The sequence below is a fragment of the Delphinapterus leucas genome, chromosome 15 (genome assembly GCF_059928025.1).
Source record: "Delphinapterus leucas isolate spDelLeu-1000000601 "Yukka" chromosome 15, BTC_Dleu_Yukka2, whole genome shotgun sequence".
NCBI classification, from domain to species: domain Eukaryota; kingdom Metazoa; phylum Chordata; class Mammalia; order Artiodactyla; family Monodontidae; genus Delphinapterus; species Delphinapterus leucas.
Genome location: NC_143143.1, coordinates 17,335,132 through 17,355,478, shown reverse-complemented (window position 1 = coordinate 17,355,478; position 20,347 = coordinate 17,335,132). Strand labels below are relative to the sequence as shown.

The 20,347-nt window shown below is 44.6% G+C and overlaps 1 protein-coding gene across 4 annotated transcripts in view; it reads left to right on the top strand.

The window, feature by feature from the left end:
• KATNIP (katanin interacting protein) overlaps nucleotides 1–20,347 on the top strand; it is a 201,243-nt gene that overhangs the window by 78,925 nt on the left and 101,971 nt on the right. For all 4 annotated transcript variants that reach the window (XM_022588452.2, XM_089895988.1, XM_022588449.3 and 1 more), the window contains one exon: nucleotides 17,672–17,939. In XM_022588452.2, the coding sequence (XP_022444160.1) occupies nucleotides 17,672–17,939 (268 nt within the window). The remainder of the gene's footprint in view (nucleotides 1–17,671; nucleotides 17,940–20,347) is intronic.

Sequence of the window (20,347 nt, the reverse complement as noted above, 5' to 3'; positions counted from 1 at the left end):
ACCTTTGAGTGAGTGCCTTTTTAAAAAATTTTATTTATTTATTTATTTTTGGCCACATTGGGTCTTCGTTGCTGCGTACGGGCTTTCTCTAGTTACGGCGAGCGGGGGCTGGTCTTCGTCATGGTACGCGGGCTTCTCGTTGCAGTGGCTTCTCTTGCGGAGCACGGGCTCTAGGTGAGCGGGCTTCAGTAGTTGTGGCACGCGGGCTCAGTAGGTGTGGCTTGCAGGCTCTAGAGCGCAGGCTCAGTACTTGTGGTGCATGGGCTTAGCTGCTCCGTGGCATGTGGGATCTTCCCGGACCAGGGCTCGAACCCATGTCCCCTGCATTGGCAGGTGGATTCTTAACCACTGCACCACCAGGGAAGTCCCTTTTCTTGATCTTTTATTGTTCTTTCCACATAAATGGGATTATACTATCCAGCCTATTTGATAGCCCCACTGTTTTTAATCAACAACATGCCAGGGCCATCTTACCACACCAGTACTCACTCAGCCATCTGAACCCAGTGGCTCTGAGCACTGTTTAGGTTGTTGGTGGCCAGAGTGTGAATCCCGGACCACTTACCAGCTGTGGTCCTGCAATGGTGTTGGTAAATCAGGGATGAGTTTGATCAGGTGAGCTTTAAGAGCGAGAATGACTTAGAGAGGCATAGAGACCAAGAGAGAGAAAGAGGACCCCATACATCTCCAGGGACGTAAGTTTCTTTTACTACGCCCAGTTCTCTCTGCTTGCCCCTAGGTTACCAAATCTCCCATCAGCACCATGCCCTGTGATTTTAATTTCTCCCTTCTGAATGTACATGGACGCCCCAACCCTCCAAGCAGTATAGACAGAGAAAGGATCCTCTTAACTATTCAGGATGTAATGATAAGATGGACTTTCACATCCTAACTGTCAGGGGCCAGGGTCTTCATACCAAGCAGCTGGGCCATAGGATAGACCCCACGAGGGAGTCTCCATTTACACCTGGGAAAACAACACAGATCACAACAGGATTGGATGTTAACAAAAAACCTCTGGCCTACCCACCAGAAGATTTCAAACAACACACAAGAGGCTTGACTTAATACCATTATTTTCTTTAATGATAGTAAAAGCTCACATTAAATGAGCACTTACTCAGTACCTAGCACTGTGTGGAGTGTATAACATCCATCACTGCATTCATTAACCCTGCAAGTTACTTGCTAGGAATTTTCATTCTCATTTTATAGTTTGAGGAAACCGAGGGATGAGAACTGATGTTGCTCACCAAGGCCTCAGAGAAGCCCAGACTGGAAGCCCAGACCCCAGGACTCCTTGTTCCATAAAATTAACAATCACAGGCCGGGAATTGCGCTGAGCTGTTTTTGGGCAGGGTCTGTTGTGAATATCATTGATGTTCTGCCTAGGAGGAAGGTGTTCAGAGGTGGCCATCCATCGGTTCTGCTTAACTGTTTTAAACAACCTGGAGAAGACCTCTCCTCTGACAAATATTCCCCCAGTGAACCCCGAGCTGGGAACATTGATGAAAAATGTTTTTCAAAAGTGAAGTCCAATGAGGAAACAACCAGACAAAGCCAAATTGAGGGGCAGTCTACTGGCCGGGAGTCTTCAGAAATGTCAGTTGCATAAGAGACAGAGAAAGGCTGTTACAGATTAAAGGGGGCTAAAGAGACACCACAGTTATGCGATGTGAGATCCTGGGAGGTTGGGGGGATTGCTCTAAATTTAAGGATGGTTTGGAAAAATTAATGAAATTTGAAAATCATATTATATTAGAAAATAATACTGTATTGATGTTAAATTTCCTGAATTCGGTAATTATATTGTGGTTATGTAGGAAAAGGTCCCTGTTCTCAGGTTTCTGAGAATTGGTGAAGAATTGTTGAATATAGGCGATGGGTATTTGGGCATTCATTATACCCTTCTATTATACTGTGCTGATAAATTTTCTACGGGTTTTACATTTTTTCAAACCAGGTTTTTAAGAAGCCAGTACATTAAGGAGGAGATAAGCTGCTTCAGTAGAGCTAAGCATCAGCAAAGGAAGAAATAGAGAAAAGTAAAAAAAAGGAGGCCTAGTTTAAAAAGCTTAGCAGGGTTGTAGTGATGTCGGTTTCTGGATTGTGCTATTGTGCTGTTGCTATACGGGATGTTACCGCTGGGGGGACTGGATGAAGGGTACATGGTATGGCTCTGTCTTGTCTACAGTTAGCTCAAAACAAAAAGTAAAAAGCTAACTAAATAAAAGAAACACAAATGTCCAGGTCATATCATCCAGAGGTTTTGATTCTGGTTCTGGATTTGGACTCAGACATGGTTCCTCTGTTTAAGCACCCCACGTGACTGTCATTTGCAGCAGTATTTGAGAACCACCGTTATAAGGAAAAGATAGGGCCATGGATCTTAAAATTTGATATACACAAGAATCACTAAGGTACATCAACAGATGAATGGATAAAGAAGATGTGGCACATATATATACAGCGGAATATTACTCAGCCATAAAAAGAAACGAAATTGAGTTATTTGTAGTGAGGTGGATGGACCTAGAGTCTGTCATACAGAGTGAAGTAAGTCAGAAAGAGAAAAACAAATACCGTATGCTAACGCATATATATGGAATCTAAAAAAAAATGGTTCTGAAGAACCTAGGGGCAGGACAGAAATAAAGATGCAGACATAGAGAATGGACTTGAGGACATGGGGAGGGGGAAGGGTAAGCTGGGACGAAGTGAGAGAGTGGCATGGACATATATACACTACTAAATGTAAAACAGATAGCTAGTGGGAAGCAGCCGCGTAGCACAGGGAGATCAGCTCGGTGCTTTGTGACCACCTAGAGGGGTGGGATAGGGAGGGTAGGAGGGAGACATAAGAGGGAGGAGATATGGGGATATATGTATATGTATAGCTGATTCACTTTGTTATAAAGCAGAAACTAACATACCATTGTAAAGAAATTATACTCCAATAAAGATGTTTAAAATAAAATAAAAGGGAAAAGTAAATAACAACAACAAAAAGAATCACTAAGGAGATATACCAGGGATTGAACCCGAGTCCCCTGCATTGGGAGCATGGAGTCTTAACCAGTGGACCACCAGGGAAGTCCCACGATATTTTTTTAAATGCATATTTTAGGTCAAATTTTTATGCTAAGAGAGTTGTTTACAGGAGGTAGCACAGTTTTTAACAGATGAACTCCTGGGGATTCTGAATCAGAAGGTCTGAAGATTAGAGTCTCTCTCAAATGGAAGGAAAGTTTTCGAGATCATTCGGACTTTGTGGCTTTGATTTGGGGACTATAAAAGAAAGAAATGTTAAAATTGGAAGTCAAGATCTCTTATGTCAGATAAAATTAAGATAACTGTAAAGTAAAAAGCAAAATAAAATAACAACAAAAATCCGGAGGTTCACAAAAGCCAGAAAGGGATGAGAGGGGGCTCTTCCCTTGTCTTCAAACCATATCCTGTACTTCTGGAAACTCGGGTAGGAGAGGATGTCACTTAATAAATGAAAGATACAAAAGCATAATAGCTCCTGGCAATATCTCCTGTATTATAGATCAATTTCTATCCAGAATATTGATCATTCGTATTAAGAAAAGACTAAATTATATTTAATATACATATTCTTTTAAGAAGACAAGGAAGTCTTATCTATTTTAGAAGTACTTTCATTTAAAATTATTTTATTTAGGTTTTTGACTATTTAAAGGGGTGAATTTTAGATAAATAGAAAATTCATTTTATATTATTAAGGCATTATTATATTAAGAAAATGAATATGCACCCTTCATACTTGGTTTTCTCACTTCGGTCACATTCAAAATATATCGCACATTCAAAATAGGTCTCAAACTTGAGGAAAAAAATTCAGAAAAACTAGGGGCATGTAAGAGAGGATTTCTTATTAGTTACGACTTGAAAAAGTTATGCTTAAATTCAAGATAAGGGTAGAAATATAGTGATAAATGGAAGAGGATATATCCAAAGGGGAGGGTTTGGACCCGTGACCTCAAGGGCCAGCTTCAGCTCACGGGTGTGTTTCATTGGCTGGTCTGGTGTTGTGCTATAATCATTATTTTTGCTGTTTTATGGGGTTGGCCAAACTGGAAAAGAATCCGAACGAACTTTTTGGCCAAACCAATATTTTGAATTAGAAAACTTTTATTCTGAGCATATGCACCCTTCCCTCTGCCATAGTCCTCACCTCTCCCTGTTGTCTGACACTGTCTCCCATTGCTGTTTCACACGACGTTACATTTTCTGAAGATGTAGGGAGCTCGTGGCTCCTGTTTTAGGGAGGAAAAAGAACCAGTGACTGTGACTCAGCAAGTCTGGAGAGGGTAGTTGGAGCTTTTCTATAAACTCTGTGGGGACTTGGCTAAGTCACACTCTTTTAGAGCCCCATTTCCTCCCCTACAACAAAAAGGGATAGATTAGATATTTCCTGTGCCTGTCAGCTCTGAAATCACACATCCTAAGGGGGAGTTTATAGGTGTTCCCATATTGCAAAATCCACAAGAACAGAGGATACGTGGTAGTTCATGGAGCCCTCCACTCATCCAAGGACCATTTCTGGAGGCTGTTTGCAAGTTACATATTTAGAGCTTAAACACCCTCCTCCCCGCATCCCAGATCTAAGCTTCATGATGGCAGAGACGTGTGCTATCTCTTGCCTGCCGTGTCTCTGGTCCCTAGAAAGGTGCCTGGCGTAGAGTTAGTTTGCAAATCTTTGTTAAGCAAGTGAATTGGGTAGTTGATGGATTGAATCAATGAGCCAGTGTGGCAGAGGGGTTGATTAGGCACCCTGGCCAGCCCACACATAGCTGAGTTCAGTTATCACATCGCTAAGTTATAATTGTGATGACAGTATTTTCCAAACTATGAATCAGGACACATAATCTGACAAAGAATTTCTGTGCTACTTGGGGTAGAAGTGTCAGTTTGGGAGATATAGCTTGGATTCTGAAATATTGGGATTTCTGGCAGAGGGTGCTAATTAAAATGAAAATTTAAATGACATGAGTGAGGGGGGTTGGGGGGCAGTACCAAGGATGGCACTTGGCCTGGGTGTCAGGGCATGGTAGAAACTAGTGGGGATGTAGGGAACAGTCTCTACACAGCTCAGCTGACTGTCATCATAGGGGCCCGGTGGCGCCAGACTTTCTAATTTTAAGAGAAGCCAAGTATCTGGGCTTGTTTGTGTTCGATTTCTCCCATTTTTTTTGTGTTGGTAACTAATTCACGATTTTCTATGAACGAAACAAGATGTGCCTGCTGGCCAGGTTTGGTCTTCAGACCACCAGCGTGCAACTTTTGATTTAGACAATGAAAGCTTTGTTAGCTCCTGACAAGAGAAGAGGAAGAGGTTTTTTTCCTTTCCAGTGACACTTGAGTTAGCCCCTCTGGTACCAAGAACCATCAGGGGCATGGCATCCTGAATGTACCCAGAGATGCCCAGCTGGATAGCTCAGACCAAAGGTCCACCTGGCTAATGGCATTAGGAAGGTCCCTGCGCAGGTAGGTCAGACAGCACAAAGCCAGCTGAGCAGGAATAAGTCAGTGATGAGCATGAATGATTTGTGTGGAATGATGCTGAACAAGCACCAACTACCCATAAAATACAGGTCCAGAACTGAGAGATGTAGTAATCCTTTCACCTAATAGAGCATCCCTGTAAGTGAAGATACTGGATGGTATTTGACTTCCTAAAGCATCCTTTTCAATCTTAATGAAAATTTAAAATGATCTCTGAATCAATACCAGAATAAATAATCTTTTTTATTTCTTGCATTCATAGTCTACTTAGAATTTCTTAGGTATTTTCACATTATTTGGTCATTTTATATAACATCTAATACATGAGTGATTTCTCATTAGAAAAGATTCAAACAATTAAGAAGTAAACTGAGTAAAATAGGAAAAGCTCTCTCTACCGCCCAGACACAGCAGGCCCAGCTTTCAGTTCTATTGAGCATGCATACTTTATTTATTTTGTCATTCATTCATTCATTCATTCCTTTACTGTTTTCTATTTCAGTTCGTTTCTGCTTTTATCTTGATTCCTTCCCTAAACTTTTTGGTTTAATTTATTGCTTTGATTCTCCCCCCACCCCCATCCCATAACCTGGCTTCTTACTTTAAATGCTTAATTGCCTTATTTTCTAATACAGCAATTTTAAGCCTATAAAATGTCCTCTGAATACTGCTCTGTCCTTATCTCACAAATTTTGCGTGGATGTAGTGTTTTCATTGTCATTTACTTCTTTTGGTTTGTGATTTTAGGGATTTTTTTTCTCTTTATTTAGAAGAGTTTTACAAATGTTCTAAGTAGAGAGTTTTTGTCTATCTTTCTGTGTTAATTTCTAATTTTACTACATTATGGTTAGAGACTGGTCTGTTTGATTTCTGTTGTTTTGGAAGTTTTTGAGACTTTGTTTGTGGTCTACCAGATAATTTTTATGAATGCTCTATGGTATTTCAAAAGAATAATCATTCTCTTTTTGGTATAAAGTTCTCAGTATATCTATTAAAGCAAGCTATTAATTATGTTATTTAACCAGGCAATTATGTATGTCCCAGTATAGTCCCAGACCACCTATATCAGAATCACTTTGGCTTCTTATTAAAAATGTAAATTCTCATACCCCGTTCAAAGATATAGAGCTGGGTTTACAGGGGGCATGGAGTGCTCAGAATCTTCATTTTTAATAGGACTCCCAGAAAATTCTTATGCTCATTAGCAAACCACTGCAATAGAGCCCCAGTTAGTTTTTGTCTGTTTAATCTGGGTGATTTCTGTGAACTTATCAATGTTCCCTTATATTTCTCTGTTTTTGCTTTATACATTTCAAATCTGTCATTATGTATATATAGAGTCAAGATGTTTTCTGACAGGTTGTTTGTTTAATCCATATGAATATATCAGTGTCATTCTCTTTGTCCCGTTTAAAGCACTAGGTGGGCCTTTTCAGTCTAAAGGCTTATGTCTTTCTTTAGCATTGGAAAATGTTCGTTTATTATTGTTGTTGTTATTATTTTCCATTGTTTCTGTTCTATCCTCTGGAACTTCTCTTGGACAAATGTTGGCCCAGATCTTCAAGTCTCTTAATTTTTCTTTCATATTTTTTGTCTTTTTTTTTTTTTTTTTTTGGCGGTATGCGGGCCTCTCACTGTTGTGGCCTCTCCCGCTGCAGAGCACAGGTTCCGGACGCGCAGGCCCAGCAGCCATGGCTCACGGGCCCAGCCGCTCCGCGGCATGTGGGATCTTCCCGGACCGGGGCACGAACCCATGTCCCCTGCATCGGCAGGCGGACTCTCAACCACTGTGCCACCAGGGAAGCCCTCTTTTTGTCTTTTTATACTGTTACCATGTGAAATTGTTTGGCTTGAATTTCTAGCACATTTAATTTGTCACCTTTTAGCTCTTTCTGTACTTAGTTTATCTTTTCCAAAATGTTAATGATAAAATTAAAACTTGAGATCTCTAGCTGTTTCTTTTTCATGGATGAAATGTCCTCTCAAATCTCTCCAGGCATATTAATTTTCAGGATTCTAAAGTCTTCCTCTGCTTATTCTATTAACTCGCTTTCATTGGGTGTTCGTTCTTTTGTTAATTAAATTTTGTGCCAATCTTCAGAGTTTTGGTTTTCCCAAATGTTTGGTCATTCTCGGTTGTCTGCTCATCTTTGTATTTGAGAATCCTACTTCTTCTTCTGCCTGTTCTATTTAATATAACCTGACCTTGATGTTGGTTGGGGCACAACAGGCTCCGGGAGGCTGTGTGCCTTAGCTCCTCTTCCAGGTATGGGAACTCTTAGCTTACTTTGGGGAAAACAGCCTCCTGGAGCATTGCCCACATCCAGGCATCAGCCTGTGTGCACTTAATACAGCTGGGGAGGGGCCAGCAGCCCTAAAAGCAGCCCCCAGTGAATGCCCCAGGGCTTCTTCTCACTCCACCTTGACTCTGGACTCAGCTACACACACACACACACACACACTTCCTTGTATGGAAAATTTTACTGCCCTTGTTTTGGTCCATAGTTTCCTCTGCTTTTACTGCTTCATAGATGTGATCTCTGCTTTCTTGCCTTTCAAGAATTCCTCAAAATTTCTAGTGATCCAGCAGCATTCTGTGTTGTTTGGTCTCTATCCTGTCATCCCTATCTGATTTCCTTCTCTTGGTCGAAAGATCAAAAGCCACCCTCCCACCCCTGCTCTGGGCAGGCCCAGGTGAGGCAGCCACAGCACACTGATGCCACAAGGTTTGCTCATGGCCTCATAGCCAGGAAATGGTACCCTTCTGCTTCCTGAGTCTGTGCTCTTCCTCTTATATCACTCCACTCCTTAAGACGAGGATGGCTTTTTTCTTCATAATAGTGGACATTTGAGACTGAACTCTAGGGGGCTTCATAAATAAATTTAGCTGTGAAAGAAAATCCAAGGTTGAAAGGGGGCAGTAAGAAAGTAGCAGAAAACCAAAAACATCTCACAGGTACTTGAAGCTCAGATAAAACTCATATTTTCCTAGCCATAGTTCCATCAGAATAGATGTAGGGAAATGTGATTTAAAAAATACACAGCATGGACCCTGTAGTTAGAGCTCAAGTCACTTTATTCTGGGAAGTTTGTGATCTAGATGCCACCAGGCTTGAGGTGTGGACTGGTAAGCCTCAGATGTGGGTTCTTGACTCTCGTTGTATTGGTAATTTCTTATGGAACGGCTGTCTTTGTTGCCAGATTATAAATTCCATGAGAACAGGGACTCTGTCTTATTCCTCACTCTATCCCTAGCACTTAGCAATCAGACCTGCTTACGGGGACACATATATTCAACAATAAATGAATGAATGAAAAGAAGGACAGATTAGTTAATTAACCCTCATTGCAGGGTAAAAATCATTTCTGGGTCAGGCAGTTTAATATATGTAAAATGGCTCATATAAGGCAATAGGAGTTGGTGGGAATTATTGCAACTAACAGTGCATGCAAATCCCACTTTTATAAAATTGCCAATCAAATGAGGACATCATCGGGGGTTCGCGGCATGTCCATGACCTCTACCGCAGAGACTGCTGCTTCCTCTTGAGGACTCAAAGTATCCAGTGTGGCTTCATGGGCTAAACACCTGATATTCTTGTAGGCAGTGTCAATAGGGTCTGAGAGATAGAAAAGAATATGCTGTCATCTCAATGTTAAATTTTCTGTAAAACCTAGACCTCTGTTAGAGCAATCACAAAACACTAATTCATAGCTATTATCTCATTGCATCCCTTCCACAAACTTGTCAGGTTGTCAGGGAACATTTTCCCACATGAGAGGTGGGGGCTTGAGGCTCAGAGACTTGCCTGGGGACATAGGGCCGCTGGAGTCGGGCCTGGAACCCACACCCAGAACTTAGACCAAGCTGTTCCCTTTTCTAAGTGGAGTTAGAGGTTTAATGCTTCATCCACTAACACCGAACACATACTTTAACACATTTAGTGGCCTCATGGCAGCTTTGTGTCAAAAGCTCTTACAGGCAGGTGTCATCAATTTCGTGTAAGCCAATGGGTGATCGCAGAGCACCTGACTTTCATCTCGCTCTAGAGACCGCTGGCTTCCAATGCATTGATGCCAGGCAGGGAATAAACGTGGGCGCGGAATAAAAAACCTGGACTTTGGAGTCAGACGGTCCTTCATCCAAACCCTGGCTCTGCCCTTGCTAGCCGCATGACCTGGGGCTGCCATTTAAGTGCCCTGAACCTATAAGATAAGGACACCTACACACAGGGGTGGTGGGAGGCTGCAGGGAGATGAGGTGTGTCGAGGGCTTAGCCTGGTGCCTGATACGTAGCAAAAGCTTTGTAATCAGCGGCTGCCGCCGTTGTTATCACAGTTGTGGTTGCTGTTGTTGCAGACATTTCATGTGCTGTGGTGACCCGGGTTTGCTCTTCTCCCAGCCCAGCAGAAAAGAGGAAGATCAGGCATGTAAGGCACTAATCCACTGACCGTGAAACCTCGGCTGCGTTTTAGTCACTGGTCCAGCATCCTTCTTTCCCTCGCCTCCCCCTGGCTCTCTAGCAAGAAGGCCAATTTGTATACAGTCCCGTCATCTGCTCCCCACCTGTGGTATCTGCAGCCTGGCCTTCATGCAGAAGGCTTTCTGTTGAAAGGGCTTGAACTGAACATTTTAAGGGCTGAGCATTGAAATTGCATATAACAAGGTTTTAAAGCAAAGCTATAAAGTAAGTTTTCACAGAGCTTTTTCTGGATGACAGCTTCAAAGCAACTGGTAGATGCCCTAGCAGGGTATCCCTCTGAAGTATCGGCAGGTTGGCTTTCAAAGCGACCAACCCAAGGTCCTCATCTTTCCAGGTGGAAAGGATTTGAACAGCTTTCTCGAGGGAATGTGGCGACTTAGTTCATCTCCCCTTTGCCCCTAGAACAGATGGTTTTAGATCACGTGGGCATTATAAGGGTCTAGGTTCTTAAAGTGTGCTCACCCAGTGTAAGCAAATGTATTATTTTCCTCTGTGAACAAGATAGCAGTAATGCAGAGTCTAGGCTTCTTTTATATATATATTTACTATATATATTTATAGTAAATACAATTATGGCATTTAAATTTGCATTAATTTGCCAGAAGCAAAACCAAATTGAAACAGAATTATTGAAATTCAGATTTCTTTATCACAAGAGAGATTTCTTAAAACATCCCGTCCGTTTAATAAATTATGAACAAAATATTAAGAGATCGGAGTTGCCATTTTTTAAAAACCTGTTGTTTCCATTTAAGATGGATATGAATTGACTAATCTGCTATGGAAAATGAGGCCAGGTTGCACCCACACTGCCTGCCCTCTTCTGGTTTTTTTTGTTTGTTTTTTTTGCGGTACGCGGGCCTCTCACTGTCGTGGCCTCTCCTGCTGCGGAGCACAGGCTCCGGACGCGCAGGCTCCGGACGCGCAGGCTCAGCGGCCATGGCTCACGGGCCCAGCCGCTCCGCGGCATGTGGGACCTTCCCGGACCGGGGCACGAACCCGCGTCCCCTGCATCGGCAGGCGGACTCTCAACCACTGCGCCACCAGGGAAACCCCCTCTTGTGGTTTTTGTGAGCTTCGCTAAGAGCTTAGGTTTAGAACATTGCATTTTGGTCCATAACCCGGATACGTACAATTGTCTAATACAGTTGACCCTTAAATAACACGGGTCTGAACTGCATGGGTCCACTTGTACGTGGGGTTTTTTTCAATAAATATAGTTCCTGTATTTTCATTTTACAGATCTTTAAGTATGGGGAAAAGTTTGTGTTCGGTTAGAGATCACAATATGCGAAATCAAAAGAACTGGGGTTTGAGTCCTCTTCTCTCCATACTGTTTCAGCTTCCTGCCCTTGGGTGAGCCATTTATCAATTCCTTTGCTTTTGAGGCAGAGATAGCAGTACATGGATTTTCGACGGCATGGGGGGCAGAGCCCCAATCCCCGTGTTGTTCAAGGGTCACTTGTATTTCTTTAGTCTCTAAACGTCTTCAGTGCTCACCATTAGACCTTTTATCATAGGGTCTCCTGGTCTGTGTTCTTTATTTTGATTTTACTTTTCATTGTTTGGATTTTGTCCTCTGGAGGTTTTTTTCTGAGAAGGACTTATGGGTGCTATATTTATATTACCGGAATTTCTCCCTGTTGAGATTGGTGGCTTGTTACTTTTAAATCTGGACCACTTGAGTGGATACAGTAAGTTAGACGCTGCCCATCACCTGCCAGCATCGAGTGCCACAGCTCACCCATTTCTGAATCCCTCTTTTGGGGACAAGATGTGTTCCAGGCAGGGCTAGAGATCAGTGACTCAGACAACTGGCCGTTCAGGGTCCTCCACACCACTGTTCCTACCACTCCTATATGGAATTTATTTATTTTCAGGAGTAAGGATTTAAATATAAATGTAAATACCTGATATTTTTCTATTTATAAAATTGAAAACATGCTTATAATAAAAAATTAAGTAAAACAAAGCAGAAAACAAAGTCCCCATAATGCCACCCCAGAGAGAATATTGTTAAGAGTTTGATGTTTCCAGACTTTTTGTATGCCTATATGTATACATACTAATATAATAATTTTTAAAAGAATCAGGTTTATACTATATGTACATTTTCCAACATGCTTCTTTTTACTTAAACATATATCTTGTTGTCTTTCTGAATAAGTGCATGAGACCTACCTCATTCTCTGTAAGGACTGCCTGGGGCTCCATCAACGCCTGCTCTATTAGTAATTTAACCCATCTCTTACTAATGAACATGCAGGTCATTCTCTTTTATAAATGATGCCTCAATGATCTTTGCATCCTTAAGAATGAAGGGTAAATTCCTAGAAGGGCTGGGGTGAAGGGTATGCACCTTGTTAATTTCTAGTCAGACATTTCTGTCATCTCGGCCTCCAAAGTACATCTCAAAACGCATCTTCTGTCCCCACCTCTGCTTCCACCTTCCTCTTTACCTGCTACCGCAGGTGCAGCTGTCTGCTCTCTGTCCTGTTTGCATCCTGGCCCCACCTCTCAAAATCCTCTTGGTATCCAAGAACCATAGTGATCTTTAAAAACAGAAATCAGATAATGTTGTATTTCTGCTTAGCACCCTTCGTGACCTCTCATGGTACATGAAAGAAAATCCAGACTCTGCTCCGAGGCCTACAAGGCACTGCCCCTGTGACCCCCTTCCTGCTCCCCACCCTCCCCTCCCAGTGTGTTTGGTACCCGCTGCCCTCCAGCCATTGCTGCCTCCAGGATTTTGCCTCTGCTATTCCTCCTGACACACCTTGTGCCCCAGACATTCACTGGGCGTTTCTTTATCACCCAGCATTCCGTGACCAGCTTTCAACAGGGCTGCCCTCAGCCCGCTCACTCTTGGTTCCGTTATGCAGGCAGGCTCTTTCCTTCCCAGTCCTGGCCACATCTGAAATGCCCCTGATTCTTTTTCTTTGTGCACTGATTGCCTGAAGCTTCGCCATCTTACTCCCCACCATTACCTCAGCCCTCAACGAAGCGCCTGCAGCACACCTGCGTGTGTGAATAAACACAGGATAATAGTTGCCGCGTCTTCTTCCCCATTGGTTGGACCACAAAAGTGAGTCTGTTTTACACTTGGATAGTCTAGAAGGAGCAGGGAGCTGTGGCTGAGGGCACACGTCACGACCCTGCCACTTAATCATTGTGACAGGTCGGACCAGCTTAAAGGCTCTAGGCCTCAGTCCTCCGACTTGTGGGGACTCCAGAAATTCAGTCACTTAAAATATGGGGCTACCACAAGGTGAAGGTGATGAAGAGGCTTGAGGGAACCTGCTCAGCTGACCGTGGGTTCTAGAATCCTAATGCCCCATCCAGCTATTTCCTGGAACTGGCAGTGGGTGGTAGCTCCACTCGGCCTTAGGCATCAGTGGGGAGGATTCTGGGCCCTGGGACTGACCGAGATCTCCTGGACAGTCACAGCAGTCTCCCATCCGGGAATCTCCCAGTTTAGCTGGCATTGCTTTTATCATTTTTTTCCACTGTGACTGGGTGAGAATACCGGGTTTGCCCCCTGTTTTCTCACCTAGCCTTGCCTCCACCCCTGCGGAACAGAGAACTGAAGATGACCCCATCTGAGATGGGTGGGGTGGACCAGGAACCGGGACCAACTGCTTATCCTGCTGTGGCTGGAGTTCACGTTATCACCAAAGCAAGTTGCACTCCACCCATCTATGTTGCAGGGTCACTGTGAGGATCAAATGGGGGAGGGAGTTGAAAATGTTTTGTAAAGTCAAGGATTACTAGCTTTACAGGCACTGCAGTTGCCGTTAAACAGCAGGCCCCCCAGGAACTCATGTCTCCCCACGGAGGAGCAGTAAACCTGTTCGCCCTCCAACTGCTGACCACAGTCAGACTTTGAAGACACGAGCCATGGCTTCAGTCTGGCTTCCGTGAAGGTTGCATGGATCACGTCAATACACTCAACTAGAAGACCTTGCTGTTATCTTTTGAAATGCCATTGGTGAATACGTGCTCACTTTAATGTAGGGCTTTTCACTCACACCACTGTTGACATTTGCCCAGATAATTCTTTGTTGTGGGAACTGTCCTGTACGTTCTAGATGTTTAGCAGCATCCCTGGCCTCCACCTACCAGATGCCGCAAGCATTCCTTTCCCCCAGTTCTGACCAAAAACATCTCCAAATAATTGCCAAATGTCCCCTGGAGAGGGGGACAACATCATCCGCACTTCACACCACTACTTTAATAAAACAATTCAGTGAGGTTGGGATTCGTTAACCCATTTTTATGGGTGGCACAATGCAGAGCAGAGAAGTTAAGTAACTTTCTAAGAGTCACATCACTAATGCCACCGCCAAGGCGGGTGGGTGCTCTCCACCCCTGCTTACAGCTTCTACCCAGTCACTGACATAAATTAGTCATTCAGCACGTATTTGTCAAGCATCTACTATGTGCCAGGCAGTGTTCTGTTTGCTCAATAATACTTGATATTGGGCAGGGTGGGAGGGAGAGAGCTATAAAAGATCAATAGCTATATTAGTTTCCTGGGGAATTCCCTGGTGGTCCAATGGTTAAGACTCAGTGCTTCCACTGCCAGGGGCCTGGGTTCAATCCCTGGTCAGGGAACTAAGATCCCACAAGCTGTGAGGCATGTCTAAAAAAACAAACAAAAAAAACAAAACAAAATGTTTCTTATTGCTGCCATGACAACTTACCACAAACTTAATGGTTTATCTTACAGTTCTGGAGCTCAGAAATCCAAATTCCGTTTCATTGGTCTAAAATCAAGATGTCAGCAGACCTATGTTCCTTCTAGGGGCTCTAGAGGAGAATCCGATTCCTTGCCTTTTCCAGCTTCTAGAGGCCACCTACATTCCTTGGCTTGTACCCTTTCCTCCTTCAAGGCCAGCAGGGTAGCATCTTCTCTCCTCCCTAACCTCTGCTTCCACCCTTATATCTTGTCTTTCTGATGCTGATCTTCCTGCCTCCCTCTTAGAAGGACCCTTGTGATTACATAGGCCCCTCTAGATATCCAAGATAATATCCCCCATCTCAAGATCGTTAATCACATCTGCAAGGTCCCTTTGCCATGTAATATTCACCATCCAAGGTGATTAGAACATGGACATCTTTGGGGCCCACAGCAGTCTGCTGTTGGGCCCCCAAAGATTCATGTCCACCACACATGCAGAATACTTCCATCCCATCCCAAGTTTCCCAAAAGTCTCAACCCATTACAGTAGCAACTTAAGTGCAAAATATCATTTAAGTCTCACCTGCTCAAAAGTCCCAAAACTCATTATCTGTATCTGAATTAGCTAGGGGTGAGTCTATGGGTATTACTCATCTTAGGGCAAAATTTCTCTCCCTCTGTGAACTTTTAAAACTAGAAAACAAGTTATCTGCTCCCAAATACAGTGGTGGGTCAGGCACAGGAAAACGGTTATAGACATTCCCATTACAAGAGACAGAAAATTAAAGGGAAAAAGGAGTCACCAAACCCAATCAAGTTTGAAATCCAACTGGGCAAACTCCATTAGGTTTCAAGGCACAGGAATAATTCTCTGTGGCTCAGGATTCCGCCCTCTGGGCCCATGGCTGCACCCTGGGAGTCATTCTTCCTCTTTCATGAAGGGTAGCATGTGTTTGCACCTACATAGTTTTATTAACCTGTTTCCTGCCTGTAGAGTTTTGGGAGCCTGTCAGCTTTCTTTAATTTTGTCCTTTTTCTCTCCCACTGAGTCCAAGCTGGCAGTGTTTCTGCTGGTATAGCAGTCTCAAAAACCATGTGCATCTCCTCTGTGTATCTCTAGGATTCACTCTGCTAGAAAAAAGGCTCCTCCACAAATCTTTCCTGGATAATCCCATCCCTTTTCCTGGCTTCTGCTGAGATGTCTAAGGGGATTCATGAGTCACATGTCTAATCTCTTCAAAGAGCCCTCATTGTGATTGAATACTCTAAACCAGCGGTCCCCAACCTTTTTGGCACCAGGGACCGGTTTCGTGGAAGACAGTTTTTCCACGGACAGGGTGGGGTGATGGTTCAGGCAGTAATGTGAGCGATGGAGATGGCAGGTGAAGCTTTGCTTGCCGGCCCGCTGCTCACCTCACCTAACAGGCCGCGGCCTGGTACTGGTCCATGGACCGGGGGTTGGGGACCGCTGCTCTAAACTGTAGATCCTTCTGAGGTTTTGGCAAAAGGTTGTGCAGCCACACCCTTCGTTTTTTTCTCCAGAGCACCCTTCCCTGGCTTTTTCATGCTTTTTTTTAGCATCTTTTGCAGTAGGCTGAGAGCTTCCCAAATCATCAGCTCCCAGTTCTTTTTACTTAACAGTTCTCTCAGTCTGTCCCTTTCCTCTAGCATTTTACTCTAAGCAGCAAGAAGGAACCAGACTGTATCTTTAACACTTTGCTTGGAACCCTCTTGAGCTAAATATCCAAGTTCATCATTTACAAGTTCCTCTTACCATATAACTATAGGACACAGTTTGGCTGAGATTCTGCTGCCACATAACAGGATTATCTGTCCTCTAGTTCCCAATAACATGGTCCTTATTTCCTGAGCCCTCACCAGCAGCTCCTTTGATGTCCATATTTCTATCATTGGGCTTTTTAGGATGATTTCTCTAAGATGATCAAAGTTTTCTATGTGGTGCTTCTCACTTGTACATGAGCCCTTACTAATTCAGTGGGTCCAGGAATAAGGACTTGGACATCTTTGGGGAATCATTATTCAGCCTACCACACAACTATTAAGTTTATGGTCAACCGTAAACTTGATTGCTTCTCACGCTCTCACAGCTATGTTAGTTACTACAAGGGCTACAGGGATAGCATAGCGAGGCTAACCAAACATACTGGTTTCCCAGACAGTCCAGTGTACACTTTCGTCCCAGTGTAAATGTAGTAGTGCCTTTATTCCCCTTCCAAAGTATCCTGGGGACTTCCCTGGTGGTGCAGTGGTTAAGAATCCTCCTGCCAATGCAGGGGACACGGGTTCGAGCCCTGGTCCGGGAAGATCCCCACCCACATGCTGTGGAGCAGCTAAGCCTGTGCACCACAACTACTGAGCCTGCGCTCTAGAGCCTGTGAGCCACAACTGCTGAGCCCGTGAGCCACAACTACTACTGCTGAGCCCGTGTGCCTAGAGCCCATGCTCCGCAACAAGAGAAGCCACCGCAATGAGAAGCCCGCACATCGCAACAAAGAGTAGCCCCCACTCTCCGCTTCCCATGACTTAGAGAAAAGCCTGCGCGCAAAAACAAAGACCCAACGCAGCCAAAAATAAATAAATAAATAAATTCAAAGTATCCTGGCTTCAGTGATAAATTTTTTGATCACTGTAAATATAGCTTAATGCTTGGTCTTAAGATTGTAAATCTACAATCTCTTAGAGGCAGAAGACGTATGAAAAAATTTGCAAACAGCTACAGAAAACCACAATTAATACTATAAAACGAAACTCTGCTCCATCCAGAGGAGAGTTTCTTATTTGTCCCTGCCCCTTTGTTTTCTCATCCTCAAAGTGAGGATAACACATGGGTTGAGATGGTTTTGGGAAATGTTAGCTTCATGGGAATAGTTCTTTGATTCTAATGATCTATTTTCAAAAGAGTTTTTCCTCAAAGGAACATATTTCATTTTTCGCTTCTCTTCTTGACTTTTGGCAGGAGCTAAGAAAAAGCCCGGAGCTTAGTGTCAACCTACAAAGGAAAGAAGAGGATGGTTCGAGTGATGAGTATGACTCTATCGAAGAAGATGTACTCTCTGAGCCGGAGCCTGAGGACCAGGTGCTGGTGGGCCGTCCTAGAGATGACTCCCCTCTTCCCAGGGGGGACTCCGTGCAGAAGAATGTTTCCGAGGACCAGGAGACAGAAGGACGCCCTCCCCAGGGCCCAGATACCCTCGTAGTGCTGGAATTTAACCCAGCTTCCAAAAGTAAGCTCTGTCTTATGTGGTATTTCTTTGCCTTTGATGTCTCTGGATCTAATCATAGGACTTAAATTTCTAGTGGTACTTTGAATTCAGCTTTGGGTAGACCATCTCGCAGGCCGGGGTATATATCACTCAGGTCTCTGCTGATTGCAAGAGGTGAAGGCTCCCAGAAGCTTACAGACGACCCTGAAATTCCAGATGGTAAATGTCTGGCAGGTAGTTGTAGGGGGCTGTCCTGTGCATTGTAGGAAGTTTACCAGCATCTGTGCGGCAACTGGCGAGTGAAACTGACTTGAGCAAAAGGGACTGTTTATTGACTTGGATAACTAAGGAGTCCAGGGCTGCAGTAGGACTCATTTCCGTTCCCCTCCCCTCCCCTCCCCTTCTTCCTTTTCTCCCTCTTCTCTCTTCCTTCTTTTGTCTTGGCACCATTCTAAAGTGGGCTTTCCAGATATAGATGCAGAATTGAGACACTGGCTTTGCAACTCCATCAGAAAGTGGATTTCTCTTCCTAAAAGCTCCAGCAAAAGTCCCAGACTTGGCTCTTGAACCCACGTGGGGTCACATCTCTGAACTAGTCACTGTGGCTCTGATGGGCCAGGTCCGGCCAACAAGACTGGGGGTGTGGTTATCGCCACCCAAACCACATGGACGGAGATAGTAGTTTCCAAAGGAAAATTAAGGTGAATCTGAAGGAGAAGGAAAGCAGCTGGGCACCAACAGCAACTGTCCACTGGAGAAGGTTTTTCAGAAATCACCCTAGAAGGTAGAGTCAACAGAACAATGGGTGGGTGGCAAGGAGGGTTACGGTTAGGGCATTCTCCCCAAAGCTGGAGGTGCCGTATTTCCTGAACCAAATACCAAGACCAACCAGTGGGGAAGCATGAGTGAACCTAAGGAAGGAGAAATGAGGGAATGTTTGAAATCAGGCAGTGAGTATATTCGTCTGCCCAGGCTGCTGTAACAAAGTACACAGACCAGGGGTGGCATCAACAGCCACGGAAATGTAATTGTTTTCACAGTTCTGGAGGCTAGAAATCCAAGATCAGGGCTTCGGCAAGCTTGGTGTCTTCTGAGGCCTCTGTCCTTGGCTTGCAGATGGCTACCTTCTCCCTGTGTCCTCACATGGTCTTCCCTCTGTGTGTCCCTGTGTCCTAATCTCCTCTTCTTATAAGGACACCAGTCATGTTGGCTTAGCACAGACTCTGAAGGCCTCATTTTACCTTAACTACCTCTCTAGTGACCCTATCTCCAAATACAGCCACATTCTGAGGTACTGGGGGTTAGGACTTGAACCTATGAGTCTTGGGGGGACATAATAATAGGCAGCTCTGGAAAATCTACACCCCACGGTTGATGTCTCCAGTGAAGAGAACATTTGTCCCTCCGACATGCTCTCGCCTCCTTGCTGGGCTGTTCCCTCCACCTAGATCACCACATTTCCTTTCCTCTCCCCTCTGACCCATGAAACCTGGCTCCCTGCTTTTTCCTCGAGACTCAGCTCAGAGGCTGCTTCCTCCAGGAAGCCTTCTTGGCACTCCCAGCCTGACCAGCTAGGTCGGTGCCTGCTCTGCTCCTGTAGCATCATCATGGCACTAGTCTCAATGCCCGCAGTTGCCTTTCTCTCCCTCCGGCCTGTGAGCTCTGCCAGGGCACAGGCCAGCTCTTCCCCTCTGTTGCATCCCCAGCTTGCCGCCTTCACCTGGCACATTCAAGCCATTCGGGAAATCTTTAAAATAAATGAAGGACTATGCCCACCTGCTAAAGCATCTGGTGGTCACAGCAGTGAACATGCCCTTTTGAAGGAGAACCACTGGGGCTGCATCGTTACTGTGGATTGTGTTTCCTCCAAGGGGAAGGGAAGTGCTGTGAGGGGGTTGACTGGGCCCCTGCCCTGGAAACGGGGGTGTGGTGGGGATGGAGGTGGGAGTGGGTATGACAGCCACTTCCGGGTGTGGAGGACCAGGCCACAGAAGGGGAGAAATTGGACCCCAGGCAGTTTAATAGTGATAGTGGGCATAAAGCTAAAGGAGAGAACTTCACTTTCTTGCCATTTTACATTTTTTAACAATTAGATTGCTCGGCAGGCCCCGAGTTGACCCTGGTGATGTCTGCTGAAGGCGGCGGGTGCCCAGTCTGCCGTACACGAGGGCGGCACGAACACCCCCTACCGCCGCTCTCAGCCGCCCCTTTCATCTGCAGCCCCTGGCTGGCTTCTCAGCCCCAGCAGGAGACAGGCTCCCACCAAGGGGAGCAAGAAGGAGGCTGAGGGGCCTGTTACAAGGTCTCCGAGACCCCAGCATGGGATTGGAGTTCTGAGATGGTCCTGAGTGTTTACTCAAGAACAGTCAGCAGTAACCTGAAAAGATGTGCTTGGTTCTGGGCTGTTCATTCATGCACTGGGCACGCAT